At 47.8% G+C, this 21,107-nt stretch overlaps 1 protein-coding gene across 1 annotated transcript in view; it reads left to right on the top strand.

Annotated features, from left to right (window-relative positions):
* Positions 1-21,107, top strand: part of TENM4 (teneurin transmembrane protein 4) — a 376,128-nt gene that overhangs the window by 228,200 nt on the left and 126,821 nt on the right. The window contains exons 10-11 of the mRNA XM_059411810.1: positions 1,588-1,782; positions 7,741-7,941. Coding sequence (XP_059267793.1) covers positions 1,588-1,782; positions 7,741-7,941 — 396 coding nt within the window. The remainder of the gene's footprint in view (positions 1-1,587; positions 1,783-7,740; positions 7,942-21,107) is intronic.

Raw genomic sequence — 21,107 nt, 5'->3', positions numbered from 1 at the left:
GGGCTTTGCCGGTCACTTCACAAGTGTGTTCTCTCTGGCCTTGTGGCCGGGCCTGTGTTACTGCGCCACTCTCACCAGGATCTTTGCCGAGACCACCGAGGGGAGGGGTTGGGGGGAGACTGCTTTGCTCCACACAGGACCCCAGTGTTGCCTCATATTTGGGCACAGACAGTGCTAACGATGACCACTGCTGAGATGGCTAAAGGCTGATCATGATGTGCTTTTGGCCTCCATTTCTGTCCTTGAAAGAGGTACAAGGGCAAAGGTCACAGGAGCTCTGTAGACCTGAGGCTTTGGCACTCCTCTCGGGAAACTGAAATGGCCCCTTTCTTTGGTCATCCCATCTCTTCACTCCTTCAGGAAGCATCTGCTTAGTGCCCTTTTAGGGCTTGTCCCCGTGCTGGGGGCTGGGGCTAGAGCACTGAGCGAGGCCCAGCCCAGGAGCTGTCAGTCTGGTCCAGGAGACAGACAAAGAAGTAGACGGTGACAAAGCGTCATTAGCAAGTGAAACAAGCTACAGCAAGGTTCAATTCAGAGAGCGGCTGTCTCAGCTTGGATGCGACAAGGACCAGGAAAGGCTCCGTGCATGGGGTGACATTGGAATCCAGACCTGGCTCTTGAATAGTCGTTGATCAGTGGGAGGCAGAGATGGTTTTTCAGCATGCCCGGCAAGTGCCGTGACATGATGCTGCTTGGGAGAGACTAATGCGGGAGAGACTCGGTCTGAGACAGCAGCGCTGCGGCCCTGAGGAGCCACAGCTAGTACCTGCTGGGTACCGCTAAAAGGAAAGAAGCCAGGTGGGTGCCGGGGGAAGGTGGTGCCGTGAGAGGAGATGAGTCATTCCCTCTCACAGGAATCACTGTCTCATCCCGTCTGCACTTACACTTGAGAATCACGTGTAAACAGCCTCATCGTGTCTCGGGAAGGCCGGCAGGCACTTATGGCACAGGGCAATATAATTTATTTTTATATAGTGTCCTTCATACGGATGATTACAAACCACTCTATGCTAAGAGGCAGAATGGGAAGATAATACTGTAAAGAGCCAGGTTGAGCTGAGCTATTCTCTTATGGGGACAGTAGTGTGTGGGGCTCGAGTGGAGCCTGAAAGGCAAGAAGGGCTGAGAGTCGCTGGGTCGGAGAGATAGTAGGTGGCGCTGCAGGTGGGGTGCAGGGAGAGAAATGGAATGCTGTGAGGAGAGTGCTGGAGGAGAGACTGGGGCAGGCAGGAGGCCTAGACGCTGTCTTTCCCAGTAAGACCAAGGAACAGGTAGAAGCTTCCAGCATCAGGCTCCTGGCCCCGCTGCTGAGCTGCACCCATAGTCCAAGGGGGATGAAGGAGAGCAACGTTCAGCGGGTGCTGACCCCACCGTGCCCTGCCCAGCACACCCTAGCCTACAGTTCCACGTGTGTTTAAACTGGAATAAAATAAAGGCCGAGATGCAGAGAGATGGGTACCTGTGGGGATTGTGGCAAAGCACTTGAAGCTCTTGGTCTGGCCTGCAGGCCGAAGGGAGAAAGGGGCAAAGGCAGATGGGCCATGCCAGGCATTGATTGATGCCAGACTTCCCGTGCTGTCTCTGCAGCCTCCTGCCCTGTGCTCTGCAGCGGGAATGGCCAGTACATGAAGGGCCGGTGCCTGTGCCACAGTGGATGGAAGGGTGCCGAGTGTGACGTGCCCACCAGCCAGTGCATCGATGTGGCCTGCAGCAACCACGGCACCTGCATCATGGGCACCTGCATCTGCAACCCTGGCTACAAGGGCGAGAGCTGCGAGGAAGGTAGGATCACGGCGGGTGGGTGGCGGCGGCACCCACCTGACTCTGGGACAGGCCAGTGCGCAGCACCGGGCTCACCTTGGGGGAGCAGCTCCGCCCTAAGCCAGGCACCCCCCGCAGTGATAACTGACTTAGTGGGGAGGGTAGGCATATTGGAGTCCTAGCTGGTGAAGGAAAGACAGGGTTGTATGTGGGGTACTTACTGTATGTAGGCTGTGTCCTAGAGGCCTCAAACCCGGTAAGGTGAGGTGGTTACCTCTGTATCATGGTTAGGGGAACCGGGACTCAGAGAGTCACAAGACCTGCCCAGGGTCACACGCCTGGAAGTGGCAGAGCTGGGTGTCTGGCCCCAGAGCCCAGATTCTCTCTCCTCCCCTTTAAGCTCATCTTCTCTCCATGTCTTAAGTATGAGTCTGTTACAGACCTTCAGATTCTGCCTTCTGTTAGCACAGGCCTGTGTGTGTGTGCATAGCTCATAGGTACTTGGGAGTGTGTCTCTCTCTGACATAAACTGTGCAGCGGAGGCCAGAAAGTGAGCTTCCACTTTCACAGTAAGCCAGTCCTTTCCTAGACAGTCTCATCTGGTGAGAAAAGTGAGCATCTCAAGGACGGGCAGCGGCAAGCCCATGGCCATGGAGCTAGCCAGCAGCGGGCTTGGGGCTAGTGGGTGGCAGGGCTGGGACCCACCCCATGTCTTCTTACTTCAGAGCCCTCTTTTTTCTTGCCTGCATGGGATTTGTAGGTGAGAAGGGTCTTACTCACAAGCAATATAGAGTGGCTTTTAAGAGTGCATGCTCTGGGATTAGATATAAGTTTGAGTTCTATTGTGCCACTAACCAGCCTCACTACTCTCATCAATAAAATGGGAATTCGTTCCTCAGAGGGCCATCATATGGATTGAATTAAATGACTCATGTAAAGCATTTAGCTGAGTGTCAGACACGTAATAAATGCCCCATAAATGTTAGGTCTTTTTTTATTAGTATTATTATGGGGACAGTTGAAGCCCATTTCCTGCTTCACCCCAGTCACTTTATCCAAGGCCTTTGGAAACCAGGTGGATGTCACTGTTGCAACTTGGGGACAATGCTAATGGACTTCGCTCCCGCTGCCCACCATCTAAGGCGCTGGAGTCTTCACAGTGGATGGAAGAGGCTCCAAGGAGAGCTAGCCTTCTAACCCATTTGGGATTGATCACATAGGCCCCTCTCAAGGTATCATTTCTCTTAAAAAAAAAAAAAAAAGAAAGAAAGAAAGAAAGAAAGAGGAAAGAAAAGAAAAGAAAGAAAGAGAGAGAGAGAAAGGGGGAAAAGGGCCCACTTTAAAAGAGTGGGGAACAGGAAAAGATTAGTGTCTGAAAAGCAGCGCCTCTCCAAGACAGGCTGCCTGTAAACCCCAAGTGTGCCTGGAGGTCCTGATTCAGACCTATTAACTTTGATGGGGATTACTTCGGGCTGTCTGAGAGAGGAGGAGCGCCAGCCTCTGGAACAAAGGAACTTTGCTTTCTCCTCCGACAATGGTGACCTTCATCTGCGTTCCCTTTTCATTTTAGTCACTTGAGGTGAAGACCCTAAGAAGAAAAGGAAAACAAAGAGGAGATTCCTCTTGAAACAGTGAGGTCATCCCAGCCTGAAGCCCACCGGGCCGTGTGGGCTAGGGAAAGCACGCTGTCCCTTCCCCAGCTCCTCTGGCTCCGGACAGTGCCCCAGCAGGCAGGCTTACTTAACAAAGAGGGGAGAAAAAGTTGTTTAGCTCTTTGATTTACGTTATCTATTTGAAAAGAGATGTTTTGACTCCTTTCTTTTCTGAGGACGGCCATCTGGTACTAATTCCTTATATTACTTATGTTTCCTGGTGAAACATCATTGCACAGCCCTTGTGTTTATAATGGGGGCTTCTAGGGGCCTTGGCCGCCGCCCGCCCCACTCCTCTCCCTCTCCTCCTCCCTCAGCTCTGTGCTGACGGGTTTTGCTGTGTTTATAAAACATCAGCTAACAAGCTTATTTTTTCCGTCTCTCCCTCTTCTTCTTCTGAAATTTATTGCCTCATATTTTTCAAAGCCCCGACTGTGCTGACAGGAGGCTTGGAGGGAGTGGGGGAATGGCAGAAGAGAACACCTTAGGCCTTTTGCAGTGCAGAGTGACACTATGTTTTGGTTCTGAAGAGCATCTCGGAGCTTGTGTGATCACTGGAGCAGGGGACATTTTGGGGGAAGAGTTGTGTTTGCCGCTTGGCCGCGAAGGCCTCCTCATTTTGTTAACGGGCTAAGCTTCTGCCGGAAATTTGGGCTTGAACAGCAAGCTCTACAAAGGAAAACAAAACAAAACAAAAGGTAACTGGCCCCTCCTCTAAGCAGAAGCTCAGTTAGACTATCTTCTACACAGCGTTCAGCGCACTTCCCCAGCAGCTTCTCCGCTACTCCTTCAGCTCAGAACTCCGCCACCGCGGGCCAGCTCGGTCTCCCCTCGTGACCCATGGCTCTCGGGGAAACAAATGTCATTTGTGAAACCGTCTTGCTGCGGTAGAAGGAAGATAACTTTCATCCCATCCTGGGTTGCCATCGCCCCAGAGGCCCCAGAAAGTGAGGGCAGATCCTGAGTCTCCAGAGGCTGTCTCTGGCAGAGCGTCACAAGTGGCCCAGAGAATGGCCGTAGGTATCGAGTCAGCAGGGACAGCGTCCTCCCCGCGCCTTCCCCGCGCCTTCCCCGCGCCCTACCAGCATCCTCCTCCTCACTTGGCCCGTTCAACTGAGCTGTCTTCTCTTGAGTTGTGGTCCTGTTATCAGTACCTTCTGGTCTTCATTCCCTGCCTGGACCGTCTTCTGAGAGTGTGGGATTCGCTTTGCTGGTTCCTGGGTCCCTATCAGACTTATTGTGTCTGAGGAGCGGGACTGTGACGCCGAGGGCCTCTTGCTAAACTTGGCACCCTCTCGGCTAGCTCGCTAAAAGGGCAGATTTATAGATTCAACCTCGAGGGTGCCTCAGAGACAGCGTCAACACAAAGCCAGGGCCCAGGCACTCCCAGAACGGGAAATTCCTTTATGGGCCTCGGGACAGGAATTGCTGAGCCGTTTCCTGTCAAACTGGAAAGCGCGCTGGATCTGGGGAATTATCATAGTAGCCTAATGGGCCAGAATAATCCTTCTGAGATTCCAAGATGTGAGGCCAGTCATGAAAATATATCACTGTTATTATTTTTATTATTTTTAATTACCAGGAATTCCAACGGGTCATGCTTTAACCATCGTGAAGTGGTGTCCAGAGACTGTGAGAGAAGATTCTTTGCTTTCATTTGGCTTTATTAATTCTTCACTTTGTTCTATTTCTTTTTTTGTTTTGTTTCATTTTTATTTCTACTTTTTAACCACTTACATCTATATATATATATATGTATATATGTATGTGTGTATTTTTGAACCAGTAAGATTACAGAAGAAATAGCAAGAGATGTCTACCAGGAAAGAGTGATTCAAATTTAAATTCCTCCACTTACCACTGTGTGATCTTGGGCAAGTTATTTAACCTCTCAGTGCTTTAGTCTTCTCATCTGTGAAATGGGAATAGTAATGGTCTCTACCTCAAAGAACTATCATTAGAGTTAGCTGAGACTGTGTACTTAAATGACTGAATAGTAAAATACGGCCCAGAAGAGGGACTACATCAGTACTAGTTGTTATTATTATTACTATTACTATTATTCTCATGATTCTGTTTTTAGCAAATGATTGCTCCTGACTTCCAACCTTCTGAAGTCGCATTTATGTCATTAAGTTGAACTCCTTTTCAAGACCTAAAAAGTAGAAGAGCTGTCCTTGATAGGCCAGCTTTCAGACAGACACTCTGTTCCCAGAATGTGGCTGTTTGTACAATCTCTGTCCATTTGTGTCTGTGACTTTAACATACTCAGGTCAGGTTTCCCCATCTGTTCTGCAAAAGTCAATATGTGGGTTATAAAATTTACTTAACATAGGAACGTCATGTCTGAATTATAAATAAAAGCACCTCTGACCAGTTTACCCAAGTCATGCCACTAAATGGCCTGATAGGATGGAAAAGTAATTTCTTGGTGACAGTTTATAGATCACACGGTCCTTTCAAATCTTCAGTGTCCTCATGAGCAACCAAGAGCAAGATAATTTTGACATGGGAAGTTTGGAGGAGGTACGTGAACTTGATGGTCATCCTAGAACCAGTGCCTTTGTCCCGTGACCCTTGAACCTAGGACCTCAGAGAGACCCTTGAACCTAGGACCTCAAGGATCAGATGCCAACTTCCTTCCTGTGGGGCACAGGGTTTCCTCCAGAGGGCTTCCTGGAGGAAACTGACCACATTCACTGAAGCACTGTCAACCTCTTTCCAGCTGCTGCATGTGGCGGCCTTACAAGGATACCACTCTCCCCTACAATTGCAAGAGGAACAGAAATCCCCTCTTTCCTAAAATGAAACACAGATCTCACAACTTTTTGGTAGAGTAGGACCAGCCTTTGCCAACTCTGTCTTTTCTCTGCTGCCTTTTGCACTTTTCCGTGTAAACTGGAGCCATGTGATAATTTGGCCCTCAACACTCTCCTCCCACTTTGCTGTGCAGGGCCTTCCAGAAGATCTCTGGAAGGTCCAGAAGGTCTCTGTCAATCTTGTGCAGCCCCATAGCTAAAGTTTTGATTTAGGAAAATCAGCCCCAGTAACAAATATTGGCTTCAGAATCAGACAGACCTTCTGATTCCTCTCTGGCACAGTTAATTGTGTGGCCCGACATAAATTATTTGCTTCTCTGACCCTTAATTTCCTCATCTGTACTTCACTGGGTTATAGAAGAAATTGAATCTGAAGATACAGGTGAAGCCCTTCCTAGAATGCAGGTACAGAGCAGGTAATCCACAGTGTTACTCTTCTTTCTCTATTTCTGGGTTGGTCTCTTAAGACCACATTGACCTTGGGCTCTAGGAGACCTGTGGGGGTTGCTTGGCTGTGAGCTATAGCTATATAGTTCACACACTATGCAAGAAAAAGGTGGGCGAAGACTGTGAATATAATTTTGTGGGGTTTTTTAGAGGTTTTTTTGTTTTGTTTGTTTTTTTTCTTTTTTTACTAAGTTCAGTTAGCCAACATCTAATACGTCATTAGTTTTCGATGTAGTGTTCTATGATTCGATGCTTGCATGTAACACCTAGAGCTCGTCACCTCACGTGCCCTCCTTAATACCCATCACCCTGTGACCCCATCTCTCCACCCACCTCCCTTCTGCAACCCTCACTATATTTCCCAGAGTCCAGAGTCTCTCACGGCACTGCGTAATTTTGAATAGTCATTGAAATGTTTGCCCTCTGGAAAGTGAGGTTTGAAAGTTTGTGTTAATCACAGACACTATGGGAAGATGACAACATCTAATGGAATTTAAATGCAAAATAAATTCTCTTTTTAATTAAGGAATCTCTTTCAGTCCCACCTTGGTAAGACTGTACTATGAGGTGGTAAACAATGATAGTTTATTCGACAGAGATCTCTTGAGTACCTCCTATGCTCTGAGCTCCGTTCCAGGGGCCGGATACAAAGAAGGGAACAAAACGAAGCCTTGTCCACTAACCAGAGCAGTTACTGCTGACAGAGCAGGCACAGGGTGCCATGCTGACACTTGAAATATAGTTCTTTCTTTTTTTTTTTTTTAAAGTAGGCTTCACACCCAATGTGGGGCTTAAACTCATAACCCTGAGATCAAGAGTCACATGCTTTACCAACTGAGCCTTCCAGGTGCCCCTTGATAATGTAGTTCTCACTCTGCCTTACAAACCAAGAAGTAGGAATTTGTAACCACTGAAGTTTTTCCTCCTTGCTCTAGCTAGTGGCTCTTCCGCAGGAAATCCGTGACCTCTTACCAGGGTAAGGTAAATGGAGTCGTTCACTTAAGGAAGCCTACCTTTGCTGGTCAGGTGCTCACCGATGTTCTCTCTGCTCCATGTCACAGTGGACTGCATGGACCCCACGTGTTCAGGCCGGGGTGTCTGCGTGAGAGGCGAGTGCCACTGCTCCGTGGGATGGGGAGGCACCAACTGTGAGACACCCAGGGCCACGTGCTTGGACCAGTGTTCAGGCCACGGAACCTTCCTCCCAGACACCGGCCTTTGCAGCTGTGACCCAAGCTGGACAGGACACGACTGTTCTATCGGTAAGTGTGGGGAAAAGGGCACTGCGTGGCCAGAGGAAGGAGCTTTCCACCAGAACATATTTGCCATTCATTCCCCGTCAGTGATCTGTCCCTGTTCCCAGTCATGCAGTGGGGTGGGGGGTGGCGGGTGTGGTGGATCAGGGCTCTCTGAGTGCTTTTCCTCTTCCCCTGAACTCCATCCTTCAGCACCTATACTTTTTGATCAGCAAAGGATTCAGAAATTACTCTTCACATCATTCCTTACATAGTGATGGCCTTGAGCATGAAAACATGGCCCTGTAACCATGTGAATTAGAATACTAGATTGAAATCTCATCTCCCATGTTACGGTGGTCATGCCTAGAGTCAAGGCCATAGGGAACAGTGTGCCCAGCCGAGACCTGCAGGAATGGGGCTTTAACAGACTCAGGTCCAGCGGCGTGGATGGCTCCGTCAGTTTAGTGTCTGGCTGTTGATTTCTGCTCACATCATGATCTCAGGGTAGTGTCATGGAGCCCCATGTCAGGTTCCACACTCAGCACCGAGTCTGCTTGGCTTGCTTAGGATTCTTTCTCTCCCTCTGCCCCTCCCTTCCTCCCCCAACCTCTCTAAAAAAACAGTGGGGGACTTAGGGGCCAGCTGTCACACCCTTTGGTTTCACCCATTCATCTGAACTCAGTCAGAGCTCATTCAGGGTTCTCTGTGACCTGATCCCCACCTGCCATTCTGGCCAGATTCTCTGCAAGCCAGTGTGTTCCATGAGGATAGCAAACATGTCTGTCCACACTACACGCCCAGGACTCAGCATAGACCTGGCCTACAGAAGCTGCTTCATAAATATTGATGAATGGATAATGAACACATGGAAGAACACGTGACTGAATGTGTTCTTCATTGTAACGTTCAGTTCCTGTATAGAGAGCTTATACGTGGAACATTCAAAAGATCGTTACATTGCCACCCTGCTATTCATAATCCCCTTATGATGTGTAGACCCTTCCCAGATGAGGGTTGAAGGAGAACACATGTGAATCACCTAACCCAGTACTGGGATATGGTACATGTGTTCACTTCTCAGACCTCATTTCAACAGGGTCCACTGTTTAAATCCACATGAAAACCCTGTGAGAAAGGTATCATCACCCCGGCATACCGATCTACATAATGCTTTAATCAGCGAATGCTTTTGAACACCTAGTGTGTACTAGACACTCTTCTAATCAGAGATACAAAGAGATAAGAATGTCCCTTATCTCGGTTGAGCTTCCAGTGAGGGAGACAGCAAACAAATGAAGAGAAATAATGATAAAGAAGCTTAGGCCCAGAAAATTTTTCAGTAATCCCACCCAAGGACACATAGCTAAAGAGTGGCAGCATCTTCAGCTATAGGGTTTTTTTTGTTTTGATTTTGTTTGGTTTGTTTTTTTGTACCTAACATCACTTTCTTTACACAGCAATACTATTTAAACAAAGTGTGGGTCAAATTGGCTCATTCCATTGCATGTTAGCAGTCCTTTCTGTGATCAGGAAAGAGGGCTGAGGCCTTCAGCAAAAATGAGATCCATGCAGCATTTGTGCCTTTGGAATACGCGGAACTACCCTGCCCCATTGCACGGAGGATTGGTGTTCAATATCCACTCTGAATTGGACTTTTATCCTTGTTTGTAAAGCTCGTGTGAAGACATGATTGCAGACACAGATGCGCAGGGTCTTAGGAATAATTCTTTTTATATAGCTCCATTTATGGCGATATAATAAATGGTCCTCTCAGAGCTACACTGGGTTGTATTGTTTGTTACGTGGCTGCAAAGCTTATTTATGATAGGTATATAACTGTCGGTGCATTGTTAATCCCCAATGAAACTGCACAGCCTTTCATCGGCAGCAGGTTTAACTTTGGGTGAGATCACCACGTATTCTTTAGTTGGTCCTGCAAAAGGAGACGGCAGACCCATTGGAAGGGAATTTGACTAGAACCATGAGAGCTCGTCTTTCTCAACTCTGTGTGCACCACTCCCCATAACTGGTGTCAAATGTGTGTGTGGCCTCATGTGCAAAGGCAGAGGAGTTCCAAGTGATGAGAAGTGTCCCTGAGCCCACCAAACCTTATTTCAGACTCTGGCCCTGCTACGTCCTAGTTATAACTCTGGGCAAGTTCTTTCCCCTCCCTGAGCTGTAAAATGGAGGTGGTGACAGTCCCTACCTTCTGGGGTTATTATTTAGAAAATTATTGTGTGCTGAATTATTTAAGACAATATTCAAGAAGCACTTAGCATGCTACTCGGCTCATGATATGGGCTCGTTAAATGTTAGCTGCTGTTACAATTATGATTAAAAACAGCCTCTGCTGAGAGCCCTTGATATTAATGAAGACATTTGATAGAGGCAAGATGAAATATACCCTTTCAGAAATATGGATTTGAGTTTTTAAATCTCCAACCTACAGCTGACAAAAACAGTGTCATGACTGCCCACCTGGCCAGGAATGTCAAAGCTGCCTTCAAAATTACTGTCTCACAGGGCAATAGTAATAGTAGTTTGTGTTTGTCGAGTGCTTCCCAGCCTACAGAGATATTTCACACACGCACACGCACCCCCACAACGACAATCCTGTGGGTAGAGTGACTGGGTAGAACATCACCTGGAGGCTCAGGGTGTTGCCAGGCTCACCTCAGGCGCACTGGGGCCTGAGGAGGCTGGCGGCCAACCTACAGTCTGGGGCTCCAGGCCTCACCTGCAGCCCAGCACCCTATGTCACCTCCCTACAGGCCACTATTGCCCTCAGCTGTCCCTTCCCCTCCAGAAGCCAGTCTGAAGGCTAGTGAAGGCACATGGAAGGTGCTTCTTTCTCACCACCTGCCCCAGGTACCTGCCTGGGCTCGGTCCCGCTGCTGTCCCGGGCTAACCGTGGGGCTCTGGTGAGGTACAGGCTTTTCTCCACTTCAGTTTCCTCATCTGAAAACTGGAGAGAATAGTGTCTCCCTCATGTGACGTCAGATTACAGAATGGATGCACGCACATTGAATCGTGCCTGGCTGGGGTGCGCTTCACATCTCTCTCCTACCCCTCTTCCTAGTGCACTTTCACAGAGTGGAAGCTGTTTGACAACTATCGAGGTTTTGTTTTGTTTTGTTTTAAAGATTTTTTAAAATTTATTTGACAGAGATCACAAGCAGACAGAGAGAGGGGAAGGGAAGCAGGCTCCCTGCTAAGCAGAGAGCCCAATGCAGGGCTTGATCCCAGGGATCATGACCTGAGCTGAAGGCAGAGGCTTTAACCCACTAAGCCACCCAGGTGCCCTGAAAACTATTGAGTCTTTGCTGTGACTGATCCAGAGCTGCCTTATTGACTGGATGCTGCTGAAGCTGGGGGGCTCTCTCTATGTTCAGGGGGTTAGCTGTAAGATGGTGGGACAGGCACTGGACTTTGTCTCAGAAAATCTGCTCCCTGCTAGTAGAGTGGCCTCGGCAAGTTGCTTAACCTTTTCTCCCATCCCCCACCACAGTTTCAAGGTAAAAATCCCTCTGGGATTGTGGTAAGGATTCAGTGAGAAAATGAAGGTGAAGTGGTTGACAACGCTGTATATGGCCCAACTTGGACCCCCGCTGAGAGGCTGCTTCCATTGTATGATGTGTGTTATTGGCTCCTGGCATGGTGGGCCTGGCGCAGACATTGCCCAGGGCCTTCCCGTCAGGAGCTGCAGGCCGGCGGCTCACCTGAAGTGCTCCTCTCACCATCCGCTCCGACTGTGGCTTCAGGATTGGCAGAAATCACCACTGGGCCCTCATAGGAAGGAGGGCCACCTCTTCTGAGATGAAGAGACATCTTTCTGTTTGGCCCGGGGAACATGATTTAGTGAAAGCAGCTGAAATCAACGTGCCCAGCACTCCACAACCAGCCTGTAATGAAATGTGAGCTGCCAGGTTCCCCAGCACTTTGCTTGTTTGGGGAAACAGTGAAGTCAGATTTTCTATAAGGGTTTACTCAGACCCCAACTTCCCAGCAGCATGGCTTCTGATCTCAGCTCAGAATTCCTCCTGAAATCCTGCCTTGTTCATGTGATACTCCTTCCTGACAAACAGCATAAGACAACTGCTGGGACAAATGCCTATGGCCTGGAAGAGTGCTGGTTATGCGCCCCACCCCCCTGCACACCGGGGTCCTTGACTCTGGACCCAGTTGGACTGGGCTCTTCCAGACTTAGAGGGAGATGGCAGCAGTGATAATGGTGGTGGTGATTCCTAGTGCTGGGGTTTTCAGATGGTGAGGAGCTAGAGAAAGGAAATGATTTATCCAAAGTAACTCAGCTAAGCAGTGGCAGAGTTTGAAGTAAATCGAGGAGCTCTGGTTCTAAGTCCTTAGCTCTTGCCTCAAGCCGCCTTTCCATCCAAAGAGGTTTCCTTACAAGGATGGAGCATTATTTAAAGAGCCAACCACTTTTTAGTGCTTACCCTGTACCAACTACTGAACTAAGTGCATTATAACCATTATCTTAGTTAAGGTTCATATGAAAGCCATAAAGAAAGTATTCCATTTTCTGGATAAGGAAGCTGAAGCTCAGAAAAGTTGAATTCCTTGCCAGCATCCCCCCATCAGTAAGTGGCAGAGTCCAGTGCAAACCACATACGGCTGTGGTACACTTAGCAAGAATCTGTAATCTTGCCTCTCTCTGGCCAAGCTGTGAACTCCAGGAGGTCAGGATCTACCAATATCCCTAGAATGGGGCCTGATGGGGTTTAGTTTCTCAAGATTATTCAATAAATGACTTACCCAGTGACACTTCAAAGAAGAAGCTAGAGGCTCTGTCCAGGAAGAACCCAGCACACGCCCAGTCTAATTTGTTCTCTAAGGCCCTCCTCCCCGCCCCTGTGTGCATCCTTGGACATATACCCACACATATACACGCACACACAGGCATGCATGCCCTGCAGAGCTAAAACCCTGGGCTTCTCTCTCAGTGTCCGGACCTGGCTCATGTTAGTTTCGTGTGCCTTGCCAGCCAGCCGGAACCCCTCCTGGACAAGAGTGGACACCATTTCACCTTCTTTGACCCATCTTCCCCGGGGAGCACCATGGCGGGCCAGACACCTCCTCAGCCTTTGCCTAAAGTGGTTGCTCCCAAGCAGCGCTCCTGAGAACAGAATGACTCTCCCCAACAGCCCCAAGTGCCTTAGTTGGATTTTCTCCTCTTGGCTCTGAGCTGCCTTAGAAAAGGGAAGGAATTTAATCTCTCCAAGATGGTCCTTACAAGTAGCAACGTTTACCTCTCTTTCAGAGCTTAATGACTCCCTGAAATTCTGGGCTCTTTGGTGTTTTCCAGGACACCATTTCAAATGTGGTCACTTAGACCCACCGTTTGCTCCTCTGCTGGCTCTCCTTCAGGGCTTCCTTCCCCTCCACCCCAGGCTCGGTCCTCAACCTCATAAATTCACTCCTCATTTCCACTGCTCTGTGAGCTCTCTCCAGTCTTGTCTTCCATAAGTGAATTTTATGTGGAAGGGCTCTCTCACGAGATTTCATTTCTTTGGGGGAGTTCTGGCCCCCGGAAGCATTACATGGCAGAGATTCTGCCTGTGAAATACCCATGCTGGTGGTTTATGATTCTTATCATTTCATCTCAGTGGAGTTTCATGGAGTAACAGGTGGAGATTTAGAGGCTGGGTTTAGAGGTAGCACATGTAGTCAGAAAGAACTGTGTGGGATTTGGAATGGGACCAAGCTAGATTTTTAAGACTGAGCTTATCCAAAGAATATGGCTAATGATACCTGCTTGGCAGGGTTGTTTTTTCAAATTAGCTTTAATATGTGTGTATAAAATGCCTAGCATGGTGCTGGCATTCATTAAGAACTCAATAAATAAAGTGTATATTCTTAGAACTTGTGATTAAATCTCAATTAGCCAAACAGTCCTTAGACTCTTGCAAATTTAAGTCTGAGAACAATTTATATGGTGAAGGTTCTGAGCCAGACCTGGACCTGAGTCCATGCAACCTTGAACAGCTTGCGTTCGCTCTCAGCAGCTCAGCTTCCTTGTGGTTCCTAACTCCCTACCACCCCTCCCCCCAGCCTATCACCGGTCATCAAGTCTAGATGAAGTTATTAATGTGCTGACATATTTATCCCCAAACAATAGCACAAGGGCCAAACAGCATTAACATCAGTTTCCTGCCAGATAATGAGCTTTCTGAGCTCGAATCCAGGGAGGAGCACAGCCTCCACGAGAAAGAGAGCATCCCAGAACAGCTCCAGACCTGCCCTCTGCCCCTGAGAGTAACAGACATCCACCTCATTCACTAGTGACCCTTCCTGGCCTCCCGGCACACTGGGTGCACCAAGGATCAGGGAGCTTCAGCTCACCCAGGAGGCGACACCTAGTTAGGCAGCATGATAAGAGCTCTGACTGATGTGTGTTTGTGGGGCTTGGGAACACAAGGGTAGGAGCAGTGACCTCAGCCGGAAGACAGGTGAGAGCAGAAGCTGGGACAGTCTTTCCCCCGGGAGAAGACTTATAAACTGGACCATTAGAGGGAATCTGAAGGTGGGGAGATCCAGGCAGAGGGAACAGCGTGCGTAACAGGAACAGTGTGTATAACGTACACAGCTGTGCAAGAGCATCATCTAGAAAATCCTGCCTCTGACTGGAGAGTAGTAGCCATGGGGGTGGGTAGAAGAAGTAAGACCAGAAAGGTAGGCAGGATTCAAACCGTGGTGTCCACTGAGTGCCTTGCTAAAAATCTTGGATTGAAAAATTGTCCAAGGGGCACCTGGGTGTCTCAGTTGGTTAAGCAACTGCCTTCAGGTCAGGTCATGATCTCTCAGAGTCCTGGGATTGAGCCCCTCTCCTGAGGTTCCCTGCTCAGCAGGGGACCTGCTTCTCCCTCTTCCACTCTCCCTGCTGGTGCTCTCTCTCTGTCAAATAAATAAATAAAATCTTTAAAAAAAAAAAAAAGTAAAGCAAAATAAAATAATAAATAAAAATTGTTTAATGCACACTGAAGATTTCCCTGTCAGACTTCATGTCAGACCACCTCCTTTGGCTCAGCTAAACCTGGACTAGGTTCCCCCTTCGCTGAAGGGGGACCTTCAGAATTCAAACCCAGACCCTCTGAGCTGCTGATTTCCTCTCTGTTCCTCTTCTCCCCTTCAAAAAGAAACACCAATCCTAAAGCATAGTTAATAACAAATATGACTGGCTAGATAGGGAGCAGAAAAGCTCCGTTTTCAAACTAAGTCACAGTTGACAGCAAAATAAGCCCAGTGTTTTTAAAAAAAAAAATAAGAATAAGCTGAACGTAGTAACAGGGTTAAAAAAAAAAAATAAAGCTCTAAACATAGCATTTGCATTAGTGCTAAATTTTGAAAATGGTAATTCAGTTTTATTTACGAGGAAAATATAATTACATTTAAATTTGAGGGAACAGAATTTAATTCTTATTAATGACAGAAAGACTGAGTGAGATGCTTTAATGCCAGAGAAATTGTCTTATGTTCATGGATGGGAGAGAAAATTAGATTCAGCGTGGAGCATTCTCCCTGCTACAAGTCTCATGTGTGTAGCCGGAATTGTTCCCTTTCTGAGAAGCATTAGCTTCTCAGCCCAGAAAGCACAGCACTGACATCCAATTAAACATCAAAAGGAAATGATCGGGCCGGGCTATTTCTGTATAGGTATGTTACGGAAGAAGAAACCCAAGGTTAGAATTTCAGCAGAGGAATAAGATCCATTGAGACTTGACATTTCCTGTACCCCGTTCCCAACAGCAAGTGATAGCCCGAAATCAAAGTTCAGAATAATAAATATCTGAGAGATTGACACTGAGGCAGAGAAAGAAGAGGAGGTGTTAGAAGGAGGCAGAGAAGAGCCCACCGGTTGTCTGGGATGGAGCGTGCAGGTTGAGACACAATGAGATGGTCAGCTCCTAACATTTAATCAAAAACTAGGAAACTGGGCCCAGACAGGCATAGTGCTAAATAGTGCCAGAGTTAAAGGTTGATAAACCAGAAGCTGGCAGCTTTGTAATTTGGTAGAATTTCCCCTGACAGCCCTAGAACATTTTCTATCAGAATTGGAGCTCTTCAGTATGTAAATATAAGCCCTCCTGAAATTGGGCTTCAAATTCAGGTTTCTGTTTGGATGTCCAAGCTGGTGACTTGTACACAATCTCCAGTTGTCTTCCTGAATCAAACTGCTGCTATATAACTTACAATTTTAAAATAATAACTACTCTTTGAATGGAAATTTGCATTTGCATTTACATTTTACAGAGCTCCTCCTGTATGTGCATCATGATTTATTCAGACAACAAATACATAGCTTCTGACCCTGGAGATGGGGCCCAGGGATCCAGAGTTCAGAGAGCCTGAGGGATTTGCCCAGAGACACTCTGGGAAAACAAGGATTCAATGCCTTCTGTCTCTGGGCTCAGAGCCCATGTTTATCCCCTGCATAGCTCTCTCATTGGCCATTGCCAAGGTTTATGCTAATAATGTTGATGAATCAAGTATGAGGTTCATAAGGTTTCGCTGCAGTGGATGCCACGGCAAAGAGCCACATAAACTGGATCTTGACCATGAGGTACCAGGCAGTACTGTAGGGGCTCAAGGAAAAGAGTGATTGTTTTCAGCACACATAAACTGGATCTTGACCATGAGGTACCAGGCAGTACTGTAGGGGCTCAAGGAAAAGAGTGATTGTTTTCAGCCAGGGGGAATCAGGAGAGCTTCCTGGAGGAAGCGGGATTGAGGTGGGTTGATGGAAGTTGGATTTGAGTTGGCAGAGAGAGAGAGACGGAAGAGACAAGCACTTGAAGCAACCCATTGTAGAAGTCAAAGATTTGCAATTGGAAACAAAGATGCAACAGAACATGGCATTTTCCAGGAAAGCAGTAGTTTGGAGTGGTTTTGCTTAAGATATTTGTGGCACCGGGGTGCCTGGGTTGCTCAGTGGGTTAAAGCCTCTGCCTTCGGCTCAGTTCATTATCCCAGGGTCCTGGGATCGAGCCCACATCGGGCTCTCTGTTTGGCAGGGAGCCTGCTTCCCTTTCTCCCTCTGCCTGACTCTCTGCCTGCCTCTTTGTCTCCTTGTGATCTCTGTCTGTAAAATAAATAAATAAAATCTTAAAAAAATAAAAAGATATTTGTGGCACTAGAGAGATGGAGAAGAGGTGAGGGAAGTTAGCAAGCTTTCAGTCATATAGGGCCTTGAAAGAGTTTAGGTTTTATCTGTTAGTGGGGGCCACTGAAAATTTTTAGGCAGAATGTGCTTTGGTGAGGTTTGGTTTTGGAAAGCTTACTCATATTGGCATGTAGGTGGAGGTGCCAGGGACATACATAGGTGGAGGTGTCCGGAAGCAAGTTAGATAGGTGAGCACATGTCTAGGGTAGAGAGAAGGGCCCTTCACAGAAGGATATCAGGACCAGGGATCTTTGGGAAGAAGACTGAACATCACTATCTCTTCAGCTCACCCTCTGGGTGAGCGTGCCCTCTCAGTGGGGTTCGGGCAGCATTCCAGCCCATCCTGGGGATGTTGTATGGCTTCTGTGCTCACCAGCCCTTTCCTCCCTAGTTATCCTTCTGCAAAGTCAGACCCTCTTGGGAGGCCTCCTTCAAGCTAAGTTTGAACTCCTCTAATCAGGAAGCCAGATACGCTGCAATTAAGATGACTAGCAGTGGCTTACCACTTCCTGTGACAGGTGCTTCATAAAGCTTGAAATTCTGGTCCCGGGGGAGTAGATGTAGAGACCGCTGTACACCAACATCCTGGAATCCACTCTTCTGCTTGGTTCGAAAGCACTCCAAGCTCCTCGAGTGAGGTGAAAGGCCATGTGGTTTCCAAGGCTCATTAGCTTTTTGCCAACTAGAGCTGTGGTACAGAGCAGGGCTGGGAGCAGCACTGACCCTCTGGTGAGAGGGATGGAAGTTGAAAAGCACCCGAGAGTGGCTTGGGTTTGGCCTCAGTGTCAAAAGGAAGCTAATTATCGTGAGGAAGTTGAAGTCTCCTTTCCTGTATCTTCCTCTCCTTCTGGCTCCCTCCTGAAACCTGCACTGAGACTAAAAACCATCCACCCAATTTAGTGAGAGAAGGAGGGAGGGAGGTGCTGTGTTAAAACATATAGAGATAGCTATTCATGGGAGAGGAAGGTAATTTACTTGGTGCTCCTTTACACGTGTGGGTAGACTTGAGTTCCTCGAGGGTAGGGATAGTTTAATATCATTTCTGAGTCCCTAGCCTCTAGGGGTATGTGGCACATGGTGAGTGCTCAGTATATTTTCAAATCAAGTTTAGGGTTCTGGCAGATAGGAATCCTTATCACCATTATAGAAATGTCAAAGCTAAGGCTCAGAGGTGTGCTGGGTCCCTGGGAAGGAGCAGACCAAGCTCTTACACCAGCATGTGTGACTTGAGCCTCTGTTTTGTACAAAATGGTAGAAACTTACACAGTTACATGGATGTAGTCAGAAGATACACTTCCTGTGTAAGACTCCCCAGGGAATATAGAGTTCAGGCTGGTAATGGCAGGGCTGGAGAGGGAACACTGGGAGACTCTTACCTTGATAAAGGTTCACATCAAGTGCTTTGAGAAGGCAGGAGGTGAAACTTTCCAGCTGGGCCACTAGAAGGAGGCTCCAAAGAGGAGGACCCAGAACTCAAAGCCAGTGTATAGTGAACATGGAAAGATCGAGGTGCAAGGGGAACCCAGACCGTGGAAATAGCTTGTAGAGAGGCACAGAAGAGGGACCACAGAGTGTGGGAAGAACCCCCCCGCCCTTAGCCATTTGTCTTGCTGATCCCTTCCATGACCATTTCCTAAGGAAGCCATCAAGCTCTTGCTCAAGTGCTGATGTACATGTCCCTGTGGGGCAAAGGACAGGCACTTCTCTCTCAGCCCTTGTTTTCCTGTGTACGGAATGACTAGAGCATCTCCAAAGTGTCCTCTCATGTCCTCACAAAAACTGCTCCTCTAAGTTTTTCTCCTTATTTTCTCTCTTACTCCTAAACCCATTCGAGGTAGATCCCATGCCCAGAGGCAGGCCACTTCCTGCCCAGTGCCAACTCCCTCCTTCTCTGTCATTTTCCCCTGGTTCCACAGTCCTTCGCGTCCAGCTGTTCTTCAACATCTGCAGCCCCCTTGTCTCTGTCCCTCTCCCCACACCCACCTTCAGAATCCACAGCCATGCCAGCCACTCACCATCTCTCAGCTTACAGCCCACTTCTGAGCCCTGGAAGCCAAATCATGAACCATGTGCATGATCTTCAGCCTTTCCTGGGCCCTTCCAGCTGCAAGGGAAATGTCCACATCTGTCCATCAGTGGAGATTCCTACCTCACTGAGAACACGGAAGCCATTGGTGAAGTGCTTTCCCATTACCCTGGTGTGTCCCTTAAACGTGTCTCAGCCTACATACTCCTCTCCAGAAGATGAGGTACCTGAACAGTGCTGCCCCCCAGATTATGCTCCAGATCTGGTTCTCCCCTGCTGCTAAGGGGCAGCTCAGTTATTCACATCATCCCCTTGCTCTAAACCCTGCCTTGTCCTGGCTCTTTGCAGCCCATGAACATGATACAGTTGCCATACAGTATTTACTCTATAAAAGATGTGTGTGATAATAGGCACATTACATGCTGTTCATTTAAGCCTCCCAGATGAACCCGAGATGTTAGTGTATAAACCCTATTTTGCAGATGAGAAAACTGAGGCACAGAAGGATGAAGTAACTTGTCCAAGCCACAAGATTGGCTGGCTGGGTGATGGATAGATATATGGATGATGGATGGATGGATGGATGGGTGGGTGGATGGATGGATGGACAGACAGATGGGCTGTTAGATGGCCTGGTGACTAGATAGGTGGTTAGATGGTTAGATAGTTAGGTAGATTGGACAGATGGATGTGTTGACAGACAGATTCAGGATAAACAGACAGATAAACAGACACACAAACAAAAGGCAAAGTACTTAGTAGGTAAGCATTGGGTCAGTGTGAGGAGGGAGACTGACTGATTTCAGAGCACCTGTAGCTGGGGTGACAATCTCATACGTAACTAACAGTCATGGGAGTATGTCAGATTACAACTGAGCTCTTCAGGCTGGTCACGCAAGGCACAGATCGAAAAGCTGTATCAGTCGTAGTCACCTTTCACTCTAGTTAAGTACCTTGGAGCAAGTCCATCTCTTCACGCGGTTTTCTCTACTCCAACGCAGGAATGAGAATACCATTGCGGGGCTGTTGTGAGGGTGTCATGGGATGGTATTTGTGTGCCACCAACAAGGGTTCTCCATGTCCCCTTGTTTCTGCTTCATAGAGTGTCTTGTGTGGCTTGGACTTAACATGGAGCAGGATTTCAGAGAAATTCCCCAGGCTGTCCACTCACTCCGATGAGTTAGTGAAGAAACAAAATCCTAGCAGGAATCATCTAAGATTATTTAACCCTCCCTTAAAATTTCTTAAGGGCATTCTAAGGACCTCAGGTCCTAAGCAAAATAGAACAATTTTCCCTATTATCCCTTTTAGTGCTAAATACAAACTTATTAAAGGACATCCCAGGAGGTCACATGGGGCCCAGACTCTGTTTGCCCTGCCTCAGCTCCTTGCTCCCCAGGAAAGCCCACAGATCCTTGGGTGGGGACCCCTTCCATTCCCCACTTATGGCAGTTTTGAGCATCCTTCCAAGTCGAAGAAATTTTATGAGAAAAATATATGTAAGTCTGTCCCTTTAGGGGAACGCCACAGCTTCCCCTACCAGCTATTTTAATGAACAGGATTGTAAAGTAAGTCCAGACAAATTAAAACGTAGCTGCACAAGGTCCCAGGCTTCATCCAGGCTCATATGGGGATTAACATTTAATGAGAGGAGCCTGGGGCAGTGTTTCCCCTTATGTATGCGCTTTGGGGCTGCAGTGAACCAATAGCCAAATCTTTTCTCTTTCCCTGCCCTTTCTCACTTCTTCCTCACCTGCCTGCTCACTTCCACATCATGGAAGCAGAATGGGTGTGAGGTGGGAGGCAGCAGGAAAGAAGGTGTGCGTGTGGGAGTATGGGCTAAGACCCTTAAGAATTACAGAGGTTACAGAAGAGTTTTTTTAGGAAGGTTAGGCACAAAGGAGACCGAGCCCCTGTGCGAATGTATCTAACCAAATAAATTTTATACCATAGGGCCCTGAGACACAGTTGAGCCCAACTGACATA

This window comes from Mustela nigripes, chromosome 1 (assembly GCF_022355385.1).
Source record: "Mustela nigripes isolate SB6536 chromosome 1, MUSNIG.SB6536, whole genome shotgun sequence".
NCBI classification, from domain to species: domain Eukaryota; kingdom Metazoa; phylum Chordata; class Mammalia; order Carnivora; family Mustelidae; genus Mustela; species Mustela nigripes.
This window is presented reverse-complemented; position numbering and strand designations above follow the sequence as displayed.